The sequence below is a fragment of the Sciurus carolinensis genome, chromosome 2 (genome assembly GCF_902686445.1).
Source record: "Sciurus carolinensis chromosome 2, mSciCar1.2, whole genome shotgun sequence".
Classification (NCBI taxonomy): Eukaryota; Metazoa; Chordata; class Mammalia; order Rodentia; family Sciuridae; genus Sciurus; species Sciurus carolinensis.
The window spans coordinates 195,261,038-195,282,856 of NC_062214.1; the positions used below are offsets into that span (position 1 = coordinate 195,261,038).

General features: G+C 56.4%; 2 protein-coding genes across 3 annotated transcripts in view; one reads left to right on the plus strand and one right to left on the minus strand.

Annotated features, from left to right (window-relative positions):
* Window positions 1-4,499: 4,499 nt before the first annotated feature.
* On the plus strand, window positions 4,500-9,244 carry Slc25a47 (solute carrier family 25 member 47). Its single transcript, XM_047540417.1, has 6 exons — window positions 4,500-4,613; window positions 6,292-6,335; window positions 6,591-6,662; window positions 7,342-7,524; window positions 7,719-8,019; window positions 8,285-9,244. Exons 1-6 carry the CDS (start codon window positions 4,586-4,588, stop codon window positions 8,563-8,565), a joined length of 909 nt encoding a protein of 302 aa, XP_047396373.1. The 5' UTR covers window positions 4,500-4,585; the 3' UTR covers window positions 8,566-9,244.
* A 3,361-nt stretch (window positions 9,245-12,605) lies between these two features.
* Wars1 (tryptophanyl-tRNA synthetase 1) overlaps window positions 12,606-21,819 on the minus strand; it is a 32,104-nt gene continuing 22,890 nt past the window's right edge. For both annotated transcript variants that reach the window (XM_047538467.1, XM_047538468.1), the window contains exons 8-13: window positions 21,140-21,240; window positions 19,970-20,082; window positions 19,625-19,798; window positions 14,502-14,642; window positions 13,636-13,793; window positions 12,606-12,903 (exon numbers count right to left, since the gene is read on the minus strand). In XM_047538467.1, the coding sequence (XP_047394423.1) occupies window positions 12,882-12,903; window positions 13,636-13,793; window positions 14,502-14,642; window positions 19,625-19,798; window positions 19,970-20,082; window positions 21,140-21,240 (709 nt within the window). In that variant the 3' untranslated portion in view covers window positions 12,606-12,881. The remainder of the gene's footprint in view (window positions 12,904-13,635; window positions 13,794-14,501; window positions 14,643-19,624; window positions 19,799-19,969; window positions 20,083-21,139; window positions 21,241-21,819) is intronic.

The window sequence follows — 21,819 nt, forward strand, 5'->3', positions numbered from 1 at the left end:
TTTTAGTTGTAGGTAGACACATACCTTTATTTTCATGTGCTGCTGAGGATTGAATCCAGTGCCTCATACGTGCTAGGGGAGCACTCTACCACTGAACCACAACCCCAGTCCCAATTTGGTAAACTCTTCAGCAGGGCCAAAGACTGCAGGTGAGAGAGGATAGAAGAGGGTAATGCCTGGGGCATCTCTGGAGCCAGTGCCCAGCGTGGGCCTGGCATAGTAGGTGTGCAGTGTAGCCAATGAGTGAATGAATGATTGGCAGAAGGCAATGGCTACCTTTCTCAAAACATCCAGGTTGGGGCGTCTTCCGACCTGCTTTCCAGAGGGCTCCCCGTTTCCCAGTCCAGCCTCCTGTGCCTTGGACCTGGGCGGTGTCAGAGTTCATCTTGTCCAAGTGAGAACCCCGAGACCCAGGACCAGGGACCTTCTCAGTCCTGTTCTTAGTAAACTCAGGGTTGAGCACACCCTGGGGCAGAGCAAGAGGGTCTGGAAATGTGGCCAGCAGGAGGCGCTGCAAGAAGTAACTGGGAAGGGCTTCCGGGCCTGGAAACCATCAAGAGACAAAACCAGGAGCAGGAGGCCATCCCAGATTGCTGGCTCGGGAACGAGGCAACGGTGGCTCCAAGATTCATTTCTGCCTCCCCAGTGACCACTGCCAGGAGCCTTCGAAGTCATCTGACTAACCCTGCTGCAGAAAGCGGTGATCATCCCTGGTGGCAGATCCTGCCTCAGTACTGCAGTTAAGTTATAACAGGCATAAGAGCATCTGCCAGGCATAGCTCCGAGGCTTCATGGCTGACACCCCTGGGTTCTTTCAGGAACTGGTGCTACTTGGTAAAATTCCCATGTTAGCCAGGTGCACTGGCACATGCCTATTATCCCAGCAACTCAGGAACTAAAGCAGGAAGATCGCAAGTTTGAGACCAACCTCAGCAAATTAGCGAGGCCCTAAGCAACTTAGTGAGACCTTAACTCAAAATTAAAAATTAAAAAAAAAAAAGGGCTGGGGATGTGGCTTAGTAGTAAAGTGCTTCTGCATCCAATTCCCAGTACCAAAAATAATTTTTATCCGTTTTACAGATGATGAAACTGAGGCCCAGGAAGGCAAAGGGATTCCTCCAGATCATGCAGCTAGAAGCAGCAGGCAGGGGCTAAGCCCAGGCTGCCTGACTCAGAGCCCTGGCCACCCATACCTGCTTGGCTCATCTCCAGTGCTGTGGATATACGCGAGAAGTGGGTCCTCCGGTACTCAGTTGGCAAGGCCACTGAGCCATGGTGATAGGAAGGAAGCAAATTGCAAAGCAATATTTGAAAAGAGGACATTAACATTTGCCTAGTCCCCCTAGGAGGTAGGTCACCAGACCTGGCTGTGGGACTTCCTCCACCTGGCTCTGTCTTCCACCTGCATCTTAATAACTTATAGTTATTCCTTTTGTTATGAAATGTCAGAGTGCAGTTTTTAATTGTTCAGCCTTCCTATGACCTCAGCCAGAAACTGCTCTGTAGGGCTGTGCCCTCCAGGGTCTGTCCCCCTGCCTGGCATGGTTGTGATGTTTGTCGCCCTCTAGGAGTCAGCCTGGACCAGACACACACAGCCGGGCTCTGGTGCGCATAGAGAAACGATGGCCCTGGCTCCTCAGAGGGATGGTCCCTTCAGGCACCCCCTGGGCTCTGCCTCTATCCATGCCTGTTGGAAAAATCAAACCTTGGAGCAGCTGTGCATCTACCAAAGGTCACACAGCCGGGAGAGGCAGATCAAAGCTAGGCTGAGGGGTCCCCCAAGCTGCTCTGGTGGAGGCCTCTGGCTGCCTCCTCTGACTGCAGTACTGGGCCTCGGGCATGCCCGGTGAGCTGCATCCCCAGCCCTTTTCATTTGTTTTGAGACTGGGTCTAGCTAAGTTGCTAAGGATGGCCTTGAACTTGAGATTCTCCTGCCTCAGCCTCCTGAGCAGCTGGGGTTATGGTCTTGGGCCACTGCATACCTGTCCAGTCCTTTGCTACTTTTTATTATGGGCTACAGCAAAGTCCGCTACTCATCACCTGGAGCCCACTTCATTAAGACTTGGCCCCACTTGCTTCTCCTCCCTCTCTCCCCCTCCCTTCCCTTCCTCTCTCTGTTCCCCCATCCATCAGTTCATCTTCTCTTCCTCCCTCTGTTCTTTCACCTGTCTGTCCATCCCTGCATCTGTCCACCCGGCCACCACCCCACTTTCTCCCATGACCTCCCGCTCAGTCAGCCCCCGATGCCGCCCTGTGCCGGTACCGTGGGCTGCCATCAGGTCCAGCATAGCCCTGCCTGCCAGCCGCACAAAGCTGACTGGAAAGACGGGCGGCCCAAAGCAGCTAGGCAAGGGGGTGCCGTGTCTGGGGAGCAGGGGTGAAGCTGTGCATTTGTTCAAGAGGCAAAGGGCAGGTGAAGCTTGGCTACAGGGACAGGAGCCTTGCTTGTCTCCAGTGTCCCCTGTCGGGCCGCCCTGACCTCGCCTGCCCTCCCACCCCCACTGTCCCTGAAACCTGGCATTCTGCGTGTTTATTTGCTGCTTCCGTCTCCCCGCCTAGCACAGCAGACCTGCCAGGGAGGGCCTCTGTGAGCCCTCGCTGTGGCTCAGGGCCCTGAGGGGTGGTAGACACGGGGCACGTGGCAGGCCCTGCTGGTTTCACGAGCAGAGGGCGTGGGCAAGTGGGCGGGGGTCCAGGGACACCAGTGTAGCCAGGGCAGTGCAGACAGAGGGTGGCAAGTGGATCTGAATGTGACATTTAGAGGGTGACAGAGGACAGAATAACCCCTAACTGTGGGGCACAGGAGAAAGGCGTCCAGGGAACTCCAGTGCTGGGGGGGTGGCCCCTTACTGCATTGGAATGCGGAGCTAAACCGTCCTTGTTCCTTCAAGTAGAGCACATACTTCAGACTCCCTCGCTGTCCCAGGCGATGACTTCTTGGTGTAGCACGAACAGTTGAACCTGAGGCTCAGAGCAGATCCTTCACCTCCTCCCTTCTAGACCCTATGCTGCCACTAATGCAACCCTCAGCACCTGGAGCTGAGTCCATGGGGACATGCCTGGAACTTGCCCTGAGTGCTCACAGACACGAAGCAGGTGCTGTCCTCATTTTGTGGATGCAAAAGTAGAGGCACAGAGAAGCTGAGGGCCAGGGTCTCCAAGCCGAGTGCTGGAGTGGGATTTGAATGTGGACAGTGGGACCCGACACTGAGGAACAACAGGACGGTCTTGGAGGGGCCACTTCTGTCCTCTGCCCTCTGACATGGCAGCTAAGCTAGCACTGCCCACTTGCCCACAAACAGACGCCAGCCAGGGGGGTCACCCATCAGTCAGCGCTCAACCTGTTCAAGGCCAGCCTGGAGGTCAGCCATCAGAGGACAGGAAAACAGGTGGACACGTGACTTCCTGCCCCTGCTGCCCCACCCTGAGGGCCAGCCAACCAGAGCCACTGGGCCCCCAGAAGTCAACACCTGTCCCCTCCCTGTCCCACCAGCTTTCTGGCCAGAGGCCCCTCAGTTGGTTCCCATGTGACCCTGGCCAGTGCATGGCTTCCCTGAGCCTTGGTGCCCCCCTCAAGTGACCCTCCAGGGCTGCTGCCTGGGTCACATGGGGCCTGTGCTGAGCCCCTGCAGGGGCCCAGGTGATGGTCACCCAACAAACTCTCAATGCCAGGGCCCTCCCTGGACCTGCCCTGGCCAGCAGGCGTGTGGGTTGTGAGGGCGCCTGGGAAGCAGGTCCAGCCCTGCCTTCTCGCAGGGCTTGGGGACACTCCGTGGGCCTCAGCGGCTCCGTCTGTAGAAGGGGCTGCAGCGCGGCCGAGTCTCCCTTCTGGGCTGGGAGGTGAACCGTATGGCCCACAGGTGCCGGGTCACTGCTTCACAGCCGTGGCAGCGTGCCGGAACCCCTGGCCCAGGGTCTGGGGAGACAGACGCGGAGGGCGCAGATGACCGGGACCTCTGGGGAGGGAGGTGCTGTGCCCGGGGGTTCCTGGGCGACGCCGCCCTGCCAAGTAGAGCTCCCCGAGGACAGGGCCTGGATCCTGACCTGGGGCCACCTCGACTCCCCTGAGCTGCATCTCCCCAGGGGACAGGATGGGCGGCTGCGAGCACACAGACGGCTGGCCAGGGCTGAGGGCGAGTGGTGTCAGGAAGTGTTTGTTGAAGGAATAAGTGAGAGGGACTGAGGGCTCCCTGGCAGGAGTCCCGAGCAAACCCAGGGGCGTTGGGGGCCCGGAGTTTGCACTTGCAGGGGCCAGAGCTGCCATAGCCCCAACTCCAGGCCTCTAGGAAGCCTGGATGTGACTGGAGCCCACCCGGGGGAGGTGGGGACAGTGGTCCTGTCTCTGGGGGAACGGCCACTCCAGTGACCTCTCACATACTTTCCTGCCATCTAGGCCCCAAGGGCACTGGGACTAGGGTCCATCAGCCAAGCCTGTGGGCGTGGGCATCGACCGCTGCTTCCTGTCCTCTGCCCCCACCACAGGTATTTAATGCCTGCCAGAAGCCCTAGGAGCTGCTGAGGCCACCACAGTGGTGGCAAAGACTGGGCAGCTGGACCAGGGCCTTCCCCACCTCCCAGGTTGTCCATGGATTTTGTTGCTGGAGCCATTGGAGGTACCAGAGAGGGACAGTGGGCATTTGGGGGACTGCTGTTTCTGGGTCCTGGGGGAGCTGGGCCCAGGACAGTGTTCTGGGTGGGGTGTATGGGGAGGAAGAGTCGGGTATCTGCACTGACCGGAGAGGGCACTCAGGATGCCAAGAGTGGGCTAGGGACCACGGGAGGGCCGGAGCCAGAGGGAGGCTGGGAGTCCTTGGTATAGACATGACTGAGCCCTGGGAAGGGATGGGAGGCCCTGGACAGAGACTGAGGCCAGAGTCCCGTGGAGGGAGCCGCCAGGCGCAGTGGGGAGAGGCCTGCTGGCCTGCTCTGAGCCGGCTCTGCTGTTCACGCTCTTTCCCCTGCGGGGGAGGGCTGCTTGCGAAAGACTTCCCCAGGCCTGGGGTGCAGGGCTGTTTGGAGTGTGGTGGCCTTGGTCTCGCTTGTCTTGTGAAACAGCCTGGGCGGCCCTCCTCTTCTCGGGGGAGGATCACAGCGCTCTGCGGAAAAGTCGGCCCTGGTCCCTTCAGGGGCTTCTCTGGGGTCCTCCTTGCCAGGCTTGCTGTCTCCCTGAGTGTCAGCACTGGGAGGAGGCTCGGAGGAGGGCCTTGCGGAGGCCACACAGCCAGGAAGGGCTCCAGAGCCTACCAGGAAGCCTGGGCCAAAGGGCCCAGGGACGTGAATGTGGGCCTTGTCCTAGAAGGACTTCAGTTCTGGGGTGGAGGTGGCCACAGGACCCACAGGTGACCTCATCCGTCCCCTGCATGCACTCACTCCTGTAGACATGCAGGGTCCTGGGACACGGGAGGCACGGCACAGCCCCCTGCGCCTCCGTCTCCAGCACTTCCACCACCACCCTGCAGAGTGAGAACCCCAGGGATCTGCTCTGTCCCTCTCTGGCTTCCCTGTGGCAGTGCTAGGCTCCAGGTCTAGGACCTGGTGTCAGGAGGGTGGTGGGGAGCAGGATGGCAGCACCAGGCCCCTGGGCTGGTCCAAGCCTGGGCTGGCGCCCGAGGCTCCTCTGCGCAGCGCGGGCCTTCCTCACTGTGACGAAGCACCTCAGGTAGGCAGGGCATGAAGAGAAAGGCTTTTTCTGAAGGTTCCGTCCCTGATCGGATGGACCAGCTTTTGTTCTCTGGTGGAGGGGCAGGATGGCAATGGCAGGCCCTGTGGCTAGAAAGCAAAGTGAGGAGGGAGAGACGGGGCGAGCCCCAGCAGGAGGCCCACCAGGGCCACTCCAGCCAAACCGAGCAGGGTGCCCTCTGCCCCGAGCTCACCGCAGTCGCAGGCAGCCCTGGCTCTTCTCCAAGCCCTGCTATAGCCTGGGCACCATTCAGCTTTCGCTCAGGCCGGGCCCTTCCCTGCCGCTGAGGTGCTTGGCCCCCAGGAAAGCCCGCCTCTGACTGATCGCCAAGGGCAAGGTTGCCTGGCTCAGAGCCAAAGTCCCCTCCAGGTCAGGGCAACAGAACGAGGCACCACTGGACCAAGACTCGGGGACATCCCTGGCAAGCTTGGCGGAAGGTGCTCTGAACCTTGGTTTCCTCATCTGAAAAACGAGATTAATGAGGCCTGGAGTTAGGAAGGCAGCTGGAGGAATCTACCCCAGCAGCGGTCGGCTCAGGCCCCGTTCCTGTGAGATGCGCTCATGTAGCTCCCCGGTTGTCCCCCAACTTCAGTCTTCTTACTTCCTTGCAGGCGTCTGTGGTGTTGCTGTGGGCTACCCCCTGGACACGGTGAAGGTGCGGCAATGGCCCCACCCCGAGACCCCTGCCTAGGCCACCCTCAGTATCTGCTGCACCACGTCCATGGCCAGAAGACCTTTCTAGAATGGCCTGAGTCAGCTTTCTCACCCTGCCTCAAGGCTCACCATGCCTGCTCTGCCCACACCCCAGCATGCCTATGACAATCAAGGGGGTGACTGCCCCTTCCCCAGGTCCTGCTGACCTTGCCTTAGACCTGGAGCCACCCCTTCCTGAAGCCTGCATCTCCCCCAGGTCAGGATCCAGACAGAGCCGAAGTACACAGGCATCTGGCACTGCATCCGGGACATATATCGCCAAGAGCGGGTAGGCCTGGGGCCAGGGATGAGCAGGGGGTTGTCAGGGCCTCGGCCTCGGGCCTGGGAATGTTCATTCCCACTTTGGGCCTCTGCGGCCCTCTCACTTCAAATGGGAACAATTGTGCTGATGCCGTGGATTCCTCTGAGGACACAGCCTGGGTGTCTTGCACACGGAGGGGCTTGGAACTGGGTCCCTGCCTCCAGGAATGGGTCTGGAGATGGCACAGGAGGTTCTGAAGGTCAGGGGAGGCACTTCTCTTCCAAGGCAGGCACCCCTTGGAGGCAGTTCTGGGCAGTGTGGTCTGGTTACTTCTGGGCTCAGGACCTATCCAGAGGAAGGACTAAGGGCATTTACCAAAATGGACCTGGGGCTTGGTGCAAACCGGGGGTTTCACTCATGAAGAGACAGCAATGACAGAACACGCTTGGCCTGTCACCATCATCGAACAGCTGCCCGGGTCCAGCCCTGGCCTGTCTCTTCAATCCCTCACCACAGCCTCTGTGGAACTGAGTACTTGTGACCCTCATTTTACAGCTGAGGAAACTGAGGCCTGTGTGGCAGGTGACTTGCCAGCGGTCCTGGAGTGAGGACCGGAGGGCAGGGATGAGCATCAGCAGCCTCAGGACCCCAGGGAGGCGCTGCTGGGCAGCCCCTCCCCTGGCCTGACGCGGGCCCCATCCACCAGGTGCGGGGCTTCTACCGAGGCCTCTCGCTGCCCGTGTGCACAGTGTCGCTGGTCTCCTCGGTGTCTTTCGGCACCTACCGCCACTGCCTGGCGCACATCTGCCGGTTCCGGTACGGCAGCTCCGAGGCCAAGCCTGCCAAGGCCGACGTCACGCTCTCGGGATGCGCCTCGGGCCTCGTCCGAGTGAGTGGGCGCGGGAGGCCCTCGGGGAGGCTGCGGGTCCGAGCGGTCCACCTCTGCAGGTGGGCAAAGCCAGCTGGGTGAGGGCAGGCCCTGACGGAGCGGGACGAGGAAGAGCCCCTGGGTGCCCTGGGCAGCACAAGCAGGGCGGTGGGAGGGCTGGCGGCGCCGACCCACCTGCCTTCTTCCTGCCCCAGGTATTCCTGACGTCGCCCACTGAGGTGGCCAAGGTCCGCCTGCAGACGCAGGCGCAGGCGCAGCAGCGGCGGCCCTCGGCCTCGGGGCCTTCGGCCGCTCCCCCTGTGTGTCTGGTTCCTGGGCCCAAGTACCGCGGGCCACTGCACTGCCTGATCACCGTGGCCCGTGAGGAGGGGCTTCGGGGCCTCTACAAGGGCAGCTCGGCCCTGCTTCTCCGGGAAGGCCACTCCTTCGCCACCTACTTCCTCTCCTATGCCATCCTCTGTGAGTGGCTCACTCCTCCTGGCCACAGCCAGCCAGGTGAGCAGGCAAGGGACCTGCGTGCGGGTGGGAAGAGGTTCAGCTCAGGGGAAACGGAGGCCGGAAAGGAGGCCGTGGTCAGTGCAAACTGTACACTGGTTCCAGAATGGGAACTTTAACCCAGGTCCCCCTCCTCCCGAGGTGGGAAGACAGACCTGCTCTGTCACCAAGTGTGACCTTGGGCGAGTCACATTCCCTGTCTGAAGCCTCAGTTTCTCCACTGGGGCTGCATCCCCAGGCAGGGTACATGTCCTTTCTCCTGCAGATGTTCTGGGTGTGCTGGTGGCTGGAGGCTGTGCAGGGGTCCTGGCCTGGGCTGTGGCCACCCCCATGGACGTGATCAAGTCTCGCCTGCAGGCGGATGGCCAGGGCCAGCAGCGCTACCGGGGTCTCCTGCACTGCGTGGTGACCAGTGTGCGGGAGGAGGGGCTGAGGGTGCTCTTCAGGGGGCTGGCGGTCAACTGCTGCAGGGCCTTCCCTGTCAACATGGCGGTCTTTGTCACCTACGAGGCCGTGCTGAGGCTCACCAAAGGCCTGTTCGCATAGCCAGTCCAGTGGCTGCCAGAGGAAGAGGTAGCTGGAGGAGGAAGGCAGTGGGTGGGGTGGGACCCCCTGGGGCCATCACCCAGGACAGCTGGGGGCCAACCTGCAGCAATTGGGCTGAGACCTGAGCGTGGCTGTCTGCTGACCAGCACAGGTCAAGGAACTGATCTGCCTCACAGGATTGGCCCCAGGGGCTGGTGAGCCAGGGAGTAGCAGCCCTTTGGGTGAGGCCATGTCATATGGGTCCTCTGCCTTTTTAAATGTTTTTTTTATTTTTAAATTTTATTTTTTCCTCGTCTGCCTTTTGGTCAGTGGTTTGTTCTTCTGTTGCCTCCGCCGTACCCGGGTCCTCAGAGCAGCCCCACTTGGCCACCCTCTGCCTCCTCCTGCCAGCTCCACTGCTCCTCACGCTGTCCCCTCTAGGCAGGCTCTGCTGTGCCCCTGCCACAGGGAGTGAGACCAAAATGTCTGACCCAGGCCTGGCTTGTTCCTGCCCCAGGCTGCCCCAGGAGGGGCACCCACCTGGGTTTTGACTGGCCAGGCCACAGGGCCGCCCTCCTTGCCCAGCTGGGGAGCTCTGCACAAGGTTTAATCTTGCACCTCTATCTGTGGACACGTCTGCCACGGGGAGACCCTGAAGACTCACCAGGAGCTGCTGTCAATAAAGCATTTCTCAGACTGATCGTGTTGCTCTGTGGTCTGTGGGGCTGCTGCCTGTTCCCCGTCTCCTGCTCAGCCTTGGCCCTGGTGCCCTGGGAGGGCTGCCCGCCCATCCTGTCCCGTTGTGTGGATGGCACATGGAGGCCTAGCCCAGTGGTCTGGCTGGATCCACTCCCATGACTCTTTGGGCTCAAACTCAACTGCTTTCTGAGTGGAAGGGGGACAGTCCTCACAGCTGCCTGGCTGTGAGCCACCCTCTGAGGGGACAGTAGGAGGAGGGAGCCAGGCATTGGCAGTCCCAGCAGTCTCACTGGGTCAGCAAATAGTTTGGGGCTGTGTGGGAGGGTCTCAGGCACTCTGGGGATGCAGGGGCAGGTGGGTCACCTTCTGAGGCCCAGCCCACCCTCTCCCTGCACCATGTGGCTTCCAAGGAGCCCCTGGGGACCAGGGGGCTGGCAGGTCCAGTGTGAAGCTGTTTCTAGAGTTCTAGGTCAGAGGTTTAATTCAGGGGTGCTCACTTGCCCCAGAAACCACCCAGAAAAAGCAGTGATGAGAAGCACGAGGAGGGGAACTTTATCAGCGTAGCTACTCGGGGACAAGGGCACCCAGGTGCTGACAGTGACTCTGAAGTTTTCTGGAAAGGGAATTGGGACAATGGTAGGGTCTGCATAGGTGGTGGTCCTGATCGGGTGTGGTCTGCCTGTCATTCTCTCAGGACTGGTCAGCAGGGCCTTGCCCCACCCTGGGTGGGGGAGGGGACTCCCCTATCACAAGATCGATTAGACTGTTTTCCTGGAATATAAGGTGACTGACTCAGAGTAATGGAGACAGATGCAAAATGGAAGCAGAGGTGCCACGCCTGGCCCAAGTGAAGAGTCTCAGTCCTTGTTGCAAAGCCCCAGGGCACAGCTGCCCTCTAGGACACCGACTGATGCCAGCTCCTTCTGGCTAAAGGGAACTTCTCCATTCCCAGAACAAGGACGGACCCCCTTTTGGGCTGCTCCTGTCGGAAGGGTGGTTGTTCTCTCGGCCCTGGGGCAGCTGCCCTTCCGCCCCATGTCCTTGGAAGGCCCTCCTGCTCCTCTGCCTAACTCCACACCTCGGGCCTTGTCCCCCAGGAGCCCTCCCTGCCCCACCACCAGCAGGCTTTGGTGCTCTTGGTGTCTCTTGCTCTGCTTTCTTGGGAACTTGCTGGACTGGTTGTTCTTCCCTTCTACCTGCCAGCCGCTGAGCTGCCCAAGGGCCTGGTGCGCAGGTGCTCAGGGGTGCGGAGTGGAAGAGGCCCTGCTAGACTCCTGCAGCATGAAGACAGATCAGGACGACAGTGACACTAAGAACTTGCAAGGGGGTGGGGACCACAAGAGAGACGAGACTCAGGGCCTCAGGCTGTGGCCTGGAGCGTGCGCCTCTACCCTCCAGGCCTACCGAGGCTTAGTGTGCTCAGACTCCGGATATGCGCGAGGTCTCTGTGGAGGGCATTCCACTAAGCAGACGTTCTTTCTTTCTTCATCTCCCATCATCCAGCCTCAGCCCTGGAGACCCTGCATTCTTTCTCAACTTCATTAGGAGTTTTTTTTTTTCCTCCAATAGATTTTTTTTTTTAATGTGGCAAATTCATACAATGGCATACAATGAAACATATTAACAAATAAACATATTGCTACACATAGCACAGGGAAGAATCTCACAATGTTGAACAAAAGAAAATAGATACAAAAGTAATTAGCTTCTTATTCCATTTCTCTTTCTCTTTTTTTTTTTTTTATTCATTAGTTTTGTCTTTAAACTTTTTTTCTTTCTGGTGCTCAAACCTCGGGCTCAGGGCCTTGTGCATGCTAGACTAGTGGCCAGGGGGCAAGGAGAGGGGTCTGGATCCTGCTGAACTTGCACTGCTTAACAGCTGGCCCAGCCCAGGCCCCAGGGTTTTCCCTGGGAAGTGGCTTTGCTGCACCTAGTGTTTTCTCTTTTAAAGTGAGAAAGTGAAGGATTTGGCTGGTCACACAATGGGGCAAGAGCTGGTTTTCCCACTAAGTGGGTACCTAAAGAAGTCAAGGCTGAACTTGAGACTTCTCATGGAGGGTGAAGGCTGGCCCCCCGGGGGCTCCCACAGTGCAGCCACTACGGAAGCATGGGCTGGAGGCAGGGCCCATAGTGGGGCCCCAGGACAGCTCCATCTGTCTGAGGTTGAGGCAAGGGCCGGAGGCCAGAGGGAGGTCCACTTCCTGTTCCAAAGAGCTTGTCCTGGATGGTGAGTTGTTCCACAATGGCCCCCATTGGTCCTTGTCAGCAAGTCCAGCACCCAAGTCTGTGATAAGTGGCCTTCACCTCTCAGAGCAAAGGCTGTACCACAGGTGCTGGCAGTGAGCTCAGGTTGGACCCCAGCACTCAGCCTGTGCATCCTCTACCAGACATGCCCGTTTTTCTTGGAGAGCTTCAAGAAACACTGGTTTTTAGCAAAATGTAGGCGTGGGAGACCCATAGCTTTCTTCTGCTGTGACTGGCTGTGGCCTTGGGCAAGTCACCTGGTCAATGGACACAGAGCACTCCTCCTAGGGCTTCGCCATGAGGAGTCACCATGTGGAGATGGAAGACCCAAGAGGTGAAGTGCCCCACCCAGTCACAGAGTGACTAGGGGTCACTCCTCTCTGGGCAATGACAGCAGCATCTCCACTGCCCTGTGGACTTGACATGCTGTCCCTCATTTGCACACCTGCACCTGCCACGGGTGTAACGCAGCCAGGAGAAACAGCATCAGCTGTTTGGGCCTCATGGTCAGTGGGCCCTGCATCCTACGTGGGTGGCTCGTGTCCGTGGCCACGGCCAGGCAGGAGAGTGGTCGGGGCCAGGGAAGGAGCTCAGCCCAGAGAGAATGGAGGCAAGAGGGGAGGCTTTGTGAGCTCCTGCTATGCACAGGTCCCCAGCCTCCAACTGTGGGAACCTGTTCCCTCGGCACTGAGTCAGGAAATTCTGTCACCAAGTCACCGTGTGGCCCTGGATGTTGAATTCCCTTCACTGAAGCCTTGGTTTCTCTACTTGCAAATAAGTTTGGGCCAGTGGAGTGAGGCCAGGCATCTCCGCGGTCACTGTGTGGCCCTCCCTGTGTGCATGCCATGAGGAGGACATCTGCCGGGTTCTCCAAAGGCCGCTGGGAACATCAAACAGTGAGCCAGCACAACAGGAGGCTGGTCAGGGCAGGAGAGAAGGGCTGTTTCCAGCAGAGCAACATTCATGTGACCTGGCCTCCAGGAGCAACCCACAGAACCCTGGCTCGCCCTGCAGGGCCAGTGGGGTGGCTCCAGTCTCGGCAGCAGGGGCCCCACCCTGGGCCTGCAGCAGGGCTGCTGTACCCTCATCAGCCTTCCCGGACAAAACACAGAGACATGAACAGGAGCAAAGGAGGTTTATTTCACCCATAGGTGGCATGAGGGCAGAGCACTCGAGAGTGGACCCTACACCTTCAGAGCGGACAGATCCTTCAACAGGGGCTTCCCTGAGACATGGCTTCTGCTTGGCCGAGACTGCACATGGTGTGAGATTAAAGGCGGCCTGCCCAGGTAAAGCACCCAGGGCCTGGAGGGCCATGGCGGTGATTTTCTTTCTAGCTACGTTCACAGGCCGAGACATGGCCAGGCACTGCTCTGTGCTGACTTCCACTTCAGTCAAGTGTCAAAACAAAAGGATCTGCAAAGGCAACAGACTGTCCTTAGCATCTCACAGCTAGGATGAAGCGCCACTGGATTCTGCAGGATGGAGTGCGGGTTATTTGGTGGAAGATTAGCATGTTGAGGCAACGAGCGTGATCCTGGAGTGGACGACATGCGTGGTCTGGAGTTTAGTGAGCCAGCTGGAGTTCCACCCACCACCCTCGTACGCTGTCCACAGCCAACGTCAAGTTTTAGAGTGTGTGTGTTGTGCCTTCTCTCTCCTCTGGTGCTGGGGATGGACCCAGGGTCTGGTGTGTGCTAGGCAAGTGCCCCACCACTGAGCTCCACCTCCGGTCTTTCTTTTTAGTCTCACAATATGTGCAAACATAAAGCACAGTTTTTTATCAAGTAGATCTGGGAGTGTATATGGATCCTAGGTTGCTCTTAGATGGACTTCTCTGTGGGCCTGCACTGGCTGGTCAGTGGCTTTCCAGCCAGGAGTTCCACAGCCCGAGGTTCTTTGTGGGAGAAACTCACAGCTGGATGATCTGACCACGAAGAGTTAGCAGCACCCAATCACCCATGTTTTGCCCACAAAAACAGCAGGGACAAGATGCACAGGGAGAGACAGCATCCAAAACAAACAGGGCTTACAGACACCAGGCCCAGGAATTACCACGTGACAAGCCTACGGGTGGTGGTGATTCGATCAGACTGGGATTACAGATAAATTACACGTCTTTATATGCACACAGAAAATGAGTGTTACTGAAAGTGGAAGGACAGCTGCCGGGGAGTCATGAACTCTTTCACCATCTCGTCAGTGATCTCCTTGCGCCGGGCTTGGTGCTCGGCGATCAGGGGCTGCAGGACATCTATGAGAGCCTTCTTGAGCTCGCCAGTGAGCATGGCCCCGCTGGAGTAATCCTGTCGCCAGGTGTAGCCCAGCGCGGGGGGGGGGGGGGGGGAGATCGAGAGAGAAAAGGTAGGTCAGCTGCAGTTCTCCATCCAGAGTGACCATGTCTCCTTGGACCCCTGTACTCATGTGCTGTAGTTGACCCACCACTGCATTTTCAGCTGGTAGCCTCTCTTTCCCGGGACTTTTCCTAACTTTTTAATCAGTTCACACTTGCACAATCGCCTATCTGAAACAATTCTTATTTAACATTTCCTACGTCATGTAGACTGTTTTAGCTCTTTGCTATCACCCTTTCCAAGGACGTGGTGTGAAAAGTTTTTTCTTATTCCGGATTACTTCCTTGGTAAAGATTCTGAGAACTGGAAAACCCCAAGTCACTCACTGAACCTTTCTGGGCCCAGCTGCTTACAGAGACTGTGGGGACTGGCTCAGTCCCTGGGCACAGTCACAGTGGCACGGCCCTGTTTAGCTCACACCTGTCCTAGCTGGTAAGATGGGACCTTTCTGCGTTGGTCCCTAAACTGCAGTTTGTACTTTCTCTGTTGTGAACCTGTTCCGGGGTTGCTGGCACAGGGTGGAGACCCCGAGTCCTGCTCGGTTCTCCTCCAGCCTATTGGGTGCTACTCCTAAGCCAGGGCAACTGGGAAAGCCCTGCCCACCCAGAAGTCCCGGTTGCTGACCACCCAGGGTCCCCGGTTGGGCGGCCGCCGTCTCACCTTCCTGATCTGCTCGAGCCTGTCATCATCCTCCAGGAAGAAGGTCAGGTACATGAAGGACACGTCCACATCACAGTTGCCCCCAAACTGCCTGTGTTCCTCCACGGTGTCTCTCCCTCCAGAAAACGCATGCTTGTTGACCTGTGCCAGCACCAGACAGAGGCTGCTCAGACCTGCCGTCCTGCACCTGAAGGTGGCTCACAGGGTGGACGACACAGGGCCCAAATGCCCTCAGATTTGGCACCAGAGGGAGGTTGAGGTTTGTGGATGGTGGGAGGGCCCCCCACAGCTCCTTCCTGCCAGGACAGCAAAATGGCAGTGGGACTCGTGATGCAGAAGGAGGAGGGGAAGGCAGAACGTTGTCGAGTCACCCCAGAGTCCCAGGAGCACAGCAGCTGGCACATAAGCACTGACCTGGCCGAAATGTGGGAAATGTCCTAAAGAGTTTGCGGATGACAGGCTTCAGAAAGAGGATGAGCCACGTCACCTACACAGCAAGGGGTGACCACTCTCTGGGCCAGGCAGTGCCCTCATGGGTGACAGAAAACAGTAGCACCATCCCCAAGGTGGATACAGCAGAGGGTATGCGAGGACATGGCCTAAGAGAAGCCAGGCTCACAGACGTGAGGACAAAGGAAGGGCCCGACAACAGGTCCCTACTTAAAACAGGCCTTTCAGCTACTAAAGAAAACCTCAGAAAAGAACAAAAGGTGGCATGTGCCCACAGTCTAGCTGCTCCGGAGGCTGAGGCAGGGGAATCGCCTGGGTCCAGGAGTTGGATGTCAGCTTGGGTGACATGGTAAGACCCCATCTCAGAACAAACAAAACAAACTAACAAAATACAAACTAACAAAATGTATTTTAAGAATCACTATAATCCTGGAGAAACTAGGGCTAAGAGGTGAGGGGAAGAAGAAATAGTGCGGAGGACAGATAGAATTCATTCCATGATCCTCCAGTGAATATCTGAGAAGCCTCGTACTTACAAATGTCATTTTTTTTTTTTTTTTTCAAGTGGGGAAAGGGTGGGTAGAGTTAAGTGTAAGTTGATACTTTTAGGGTCTCCTTAGAAATAGGTGATGCATGTTAGGGGCAGAGGCCATCAGCAACCTGCCTCCCTCGGAGGGACAGTGCTGAGTCGCTGTGGCTGGTTCCTGGTGGATGAGCCAGGGCCTGCCTGCACACCTGGGCTGGAGAAAGACTCCAGGTCAGGGTGAGAGGGGGCACAGGTACGGGCGTCACAGATCCAGGGCAGTTCCCTGAGAGAACAAGAACCGAGTCTCCAGGTCTTGCCCTAAGCCCCAGGCCAGCTGGCGCCTGCACATTACCCTCCTGCACAGCCCCTCGTCCAGCAGGGGGCACACAGCAAGGGTGCTGTAGGTGGTGGCCTTTCATGATGACACACATTGAATCCTCAACCACCCAGTGACCTTTGCATTGCCTTTTCCATCTCACTGGTAAAGAAAATGAGGCCCAGAGCATCAAGAGTTTGCTTCCTGTGCAGAGCCAGGCTGCCTCTGCAGGCACAGCTGGCCCTGATGGAGCTGCGGTGCCAGAAGTGGCTTACGCTGGCTCATGGGAGCTGCTGGTCCTGGCGATGTGGATGAGTGGCTAGAAAGGTCTGCCTTACAGGAAACCAAGAGGAAGACAGGGATAAGGAGGCGCAGTGCTGTCAGTGGGGCCCAGACTGCCACCCCAGAATCTGAAATGATGGAGGTGGGCAAGGCACACAAACCCAAGTGACCACGCGACAAGAGACAACATGAAGCGGGTTTGGGCTGAGGGCAGAAACCTGGTTTGACTACTGAGCTCTTAAGCTGGTAAGCCAAGGCTGCCACTGTCCAAGTGGGCCAAGGAGCCCTGAAGGAGCACTCAGACCTGAGTGACCCAGAGGGCCTCTGGGCGCACCCTGGGGCCAGCTCTGGGAGCAAGCACTAACGTCGAGTTAGTCACTTGTGCCACAGATGCGTGTGCTGCAGAGGAGGAGGCTCCCCGTTTTAAGCACCCAGACGATGCAGTTTAGGTCACACTGCACTGCCCGGTGATCATTTTTTGAACTACAATCTTCCTGTGGGCAGCACTCTACAGACTTCTTTTGGGGGCAGTACTTGGATTGAATTCAGGGGTACTCTACGTACCACCGAGCCACATCCTCAGTCCTTTCTCAATTTCATTTTTGAGACAGGGTCTCATTAAGTTGCTTAGGGCCTCACTGAGTTGCTGAGGCTGGCCTTGAACTTGTGATCCTCCTGCCTCAGGCTCCTGGGTTGCTGGGATTATAGGCTTGTGCCACCATGCCCAACTACAAGCGCTTTGTATATAGACTTCGTGTAAGCCCCGTGTCAAGTCTGTCAAGCCAGTATACCACTTCCACTTCAGAAATGACACCTGAACAGCTAGGACCAGGAGCCACAGCAGAGGGTGGCAGGTCTCTGCAGTACGATGGGAAATATGTTTGGTTTTCGTCTTGGGTTCCTGCAGAGTTTCTGAATCCCTGGAAATTTCCTGAGTGACGAGCATCTTTTGTGTACTATTTTGTCTTCATACAAAGTTTGCAAAGCCCCAGGATTCTCCTGAGTCTAAGAGTATCTCAAGGTGACCGGGGTGGGGACCCTTGGTGCCTTAGGATGGAACAAGAACCAGAAAGTCCCAAGGACTGAGCAAGTCAGAGGGTTGGAAAGTTCAGCCCCACTTTCCAGAGACTGCAGGGGAGGAAGAAGAGGCTGGAGACTATGTTCAATTAAAACTTTTGGATGAGATTTGCTGATACACGGAAGCTGCTGGGGAGTGCAGTGCCCAGTGGTGATGGGGCAGCTCTGTCCACTTCCATACCCTGTTCATCTCTTCAGCTGGCTGTTCATCTGCATCCTTTACAATAAACTATGGGATAAGGATTACTTCCTGAGTTCTGTGAGTTGCTCTAGCAACCCAAGCAGGGGACTGTGGGAACCTGATTCACAGTTGGTCACTGGGAGCTGGGCAGTCTTGGGCACGAGACCTCAGCCTGTGGGCTGCCGTGCTGCAGGGAGAGAGCAGAACTGAGCTAAATTAGAAGATGCTGGCTTCTCTCTGTTGGAGGACGGCTTGGTGGGGGCGATACCCCCACAGTGTTAGAGGAGGGAATACCAGTGTGCATGGTCATCTCACAGGCCACACCACCAGGCTTGACAGTGGGGGACCTGGGCGCCAGGACTGCTTCCCAGCTGCAGGAACCTCTCCAAGCCTTGGTTCCCTCACCTATAAAGTGGACACAAGCTGGCCACCCCCGGCACAGCTCCTGGAGAGGCTGGAATAGGTGCCCCTCTTTTCTCTAGCATAGCAATTCTCAGTCTGCAGCTGAATTGATATGGGGATTTTGGAGAGGGAGGGCCTGACCATGACCTTCAGGCTGCTTGTGACCCTGGTGACCCTCTGCAAGCCTGACCTCATGCTCACTGGCCCAGCCCCTAGGGTCTCTGCTGGTTCTAAGGAAATGAAAAATTTCCCCAGTCATAAATATCTTTTAAAAAACAACTCTAGAAAACAAACATATGTCTTCTCTGCTGGCATTTCCCTTCCTCTCCTCTGCTCTCTGCTCTGGAAGTTTGAGCCAAAAGTGAAAGAGAAAGAGAAAGCCCGTGGACACCAGCTTCCAAGTGAGGAGGAGAGCTGGCAGAGGCCATTTCCTGAAGGGTTTGATATGAAAAGTCCCCCACTGTCAACTAGAACTTGACTGGACTTCCCAAAGTCAGGGCCTGGCAGTGACGCAGAGGGCCACACCTGCCTCAGACACACTGCCCATCACCTTGCTGCAGTCTGCCAGACCACAAACACATTCCCAGTACAAGGAAATGTTAGCATGTGTAATCCTGAGTGGTCACAGACCCACTGCTGTTCAGTACTGAGTCAGAGAACTGGGGTCCTGGCTGGGCACAGTGGTACACATCTGTAATCCCAGCTAGTCAGGAGGATCACAAGTTTGAGGCTAGTCTCTACAACTCATCGATGCCCTATCTAAAATAAAAATAAAAAGGGCTGTGGATATAGCTCACTGGTAGAACACCCTGGCTTCCATTCCTAGTATTGGGGAAAAAAAAAAAAAAAGGACCAGGACCCTGGAAAATAAGGAAGTGCAAACTAATTTCTATTTTAGTTTTTCCAGTGACTTGACAAATATTTACTGAGTACCCATGCCACACAGGGCGGGGCACTGCTGCACAGGACTGTTCTGCAAGAGGGCACTTCTTTTTTTTTTTTTTTTTTTTTTTTTTTTTTGTGGAATTGAACCCAGGGCCTTGTGCTTGCAAGGCAAGCACTCTACCAACTGAGCCATATCCCCAGCCCCAAGAGGGCACTTCTGATCTGTTTCCCTGGGAGGGCTGTCCAGGAGAACGGCAGCCTGAAGCCTGGTAAGGGCTGCTCCGTCCTGGTGGTGGGTACCTGGCCAGGTGAGGCCTGTGGCCTCAGGGCTCTCCCTGTAGAAGGACAAGCAGTCTGAGCTCCAGGGAGAACAGAAAACACGAGCAAGGTGCTGGCCCAGGCCTGGGGCTGGCTGTGGGCCAGTCCTCACCGTGCTTGGTAACATCCTCATTCATCACGACTTTATGACTTTGCTTCCAGCACAGAGCACAGGTAAGAAAGGCAGGGGAAGGGCGGGGCTGTGGCCAGTGGTGGAGCGCTCACCTAGCACGTGTGAGGCCCTGAGTTCCATCCTCAGCACTACACAAGATAAATAAAATAAAGGTGTTGTGCCCACCTACAATTATTAAAAAAAAAAGTGTGTGCCCACCTACAACTATTAAAAAAAAAAAGTGCAGGGAAAAAAGGAAAAAAAAAGAAGAAAAGGAAAAAAAGCCTTTAGATTAAAAAAAAATAATTTTTAGTTGTAGGTGGACATAATACGTTTATTTATTTGTTTTTACGTGGTGCCGAGGATGGAACCCAGGGCCTCACACGTGCCAGGCTGGCGCTCACCACCATGCTGTCCCAGGGTGGCCTTAGCCCTTGGATTTTAATCTAAACCAAGGGCACAAGCATGAGGCTCCCCCTGCCTCTGGGAGGGGCCGCTGCGCAGGAGACAGTGTCAGGGGTCAGCACGACTGTGACCACCACTCTGCTCCCAGCCCACTCTGCCCACCGCTCACCTTGGTCTTGATCTGCTTGGCCGTGTCTGTGAGGAAGATGGAGGAGTTGGGGTCGCTGGCGCTCATCTTGGTCTGCGCGCCCTGCAGGGCGGGGAAGAAGGTCGAGTGCAGCAGGGCTGGTTTAGGGTAGCCAATCCGCGGGGCCACGTCCCTCGTCATTCTAAAGTAGGGGTCCTGTAGGGGAGGGGAACAGGGCTGGGCTGAAGAGGCCTCTGGCCAGGGAGCAGCCCGGCACCTTCCTGGAGGCTGCCGCGCCTCACACCAGTGGCCAGAGGTGGCGCTCCTGGAAGACGAGGGCCAAGCCCGCCCAGGAACGGGGCCTGCAGAACCGGGCGCGCCCCTGACCTGGTCGATGGCACACGGGATGAGGCACTGGATGTCTGTCTTGTCCCGGAAGATCTGCGGGAATGAGTTGCTGAAGGAGGGAGCGGCCTGGATGGCGGGAAAGCTGATCTTCCCTAAAAGCCAGGGAAAACGTTTTCAGAGACCCACGGCTGTTACGGTCATGCAACCCAGCCAGAGGGGCGAACAAGAGTGTTTTGTCCCCATTACAAAAGAAACAATCACTACTAACGTCTGAAAAATAGAGAAAAGTAGAGAGAACTCTGCTGTCCCAGTGTGTCCTGTTTCCTGTTTTACTCCAGGTTGTGATTTTAGCTATCGAGTCCTTGACCATTTCACTTTGTGACATTCACACATGCTGTTATTAAATATATTTTACTCTGGGCATGTGTCTACAGTATGGACCCATTCTCTAAAAATTGGGTGTTCAGGCTGTTCTCCATCTTTAAATATCGTAAATTATGATGACTATCTTGGTAGATAAAAGTATCTAGTATTTTGTTTTGTTTTGGTACTGGGGATTGAACCAAGGGGTGCTTAACCACTGAGTCACGTCCCCAGCCCTTTTTAATTTATTATTTAGAGACAGGGTCTCACTAAGTTGCTTAGGGCCTCGCTAAGTCGCTGAGGCTGGCGTTGAACTTGTGATCCTCTTACCTCAGCCTCCTGAGTTTCTGGGATCACAGGTACAAAACACCATTGCCTTTTTCTTTTTTTCTTCTAAACCTTAAAGTGGATGACTGAGGAGAGTGATAGTCTAGTCTTCTAGTCTGAGGCATAGCTTCATGGAGCCCAGAAGTGGCTGAATGCTATGCCAACTCTTTATGTTTCAGGGAACACCTGCACCTGAATGTCTTATTTAAAGAGATAAACTGCAAATACTAATACCTCAGAGACAGCCCAAGTCCCCAGAGCAGATAATTAAGGACCAGACGCTTTGGCCTCAACTTTGGTCCCACTTCTCCAAGACTTATTTTCATCTGGAGACAGGCTCTAAGTTGCTGAGGCTGGCCTCCAACTCGAAATTCTCCTGAGTCTCTGGAGTCATTGGGATCACAGGGGTGTGCTGCCACACCTGGCTTGCCTGGGACTCTTTAAAAGCACCTCTCCTCCTCCTCCGAGTCCTGTAATCTTGCTGGGGGAGAGGCAGTCTGCAGGTGGCATGGCCCTTACCAATGCAGTCACTGTCAGTGAAGCCGAAAATGCCCTTCACTTGGTTGAAGGTGACGTGCTTCTGAATCTTCACCACATTCTTGTAGAAGCCTGAGCTCATCCTGCAGAGACAGTCAGAGTCAGACCTACGCTGGGGGAGCTCCACCAGAGTCAAAGTGGGTGTCAGTAAGGTGTGGTGTGGGTCAGGCCTGGGTCACAGACCCCGTTGGGGACGATAACATGGCCAACATGTGAATACAGGAAGGCGTGGGGAAGCCACCTGTAAGGGTACCTGCAAAAGCCACAGAGGATACACCTTTAATGTGGAGCTGACCAGGAGAGGGAAACCAGCGTGAAGCCAGCATGGAGTCATGGAAACAAGGTGGAACAGCAGGTTTAGAGGTGCGGGGCTGCTGTGGGCTGTCCAAAGCCTACCAGTTAGCAGTTCAATGTGTGGTGGTGCTCAGTGGTGGGAGGCTCAGCAGCCTCTCTGCCAAGCCTGTCTGCTCCTTGCAGCTGGACAGAGCTTATGGACAGTACTGACAGGCCCAGGAAGGAGGAGGGTTGGTCTCAGTGCAGATGTCCTCCTTGCATCTGGTCACTGCTCCCTGAGCACAAAGGGCAGGGCTGACCCCTCCCCAGCCACAGGGTGGGACCACAGTAGCTGGTTTAAGCAACATGGTTCTCTCTTCTGGGTGGTG

Bases quoted from the DNA above. Each gene is read 5' to 3' on its own strand.
- Slc25a47 (XM_047540417.1), top strand. From the start codon at position 4,586: ATGGATTTTGTTGCTGGAGCCATTGGAG. The intron at 6,663-7,341 runs GTAGGCCTGGGG...CCCATCCACCAG, and splicing joins ACATATATCGCCAAGAGCGG to GTGCGGGGCTTCTACCGAGG. The intron at 7,525-7,718 runs GTGAGTGGGCGC...TTCCTGCCCCAG, and splicing joins GCGCCTCGGGCCTCGTCCGA to GTATTCCTGACGTCGCCCAC.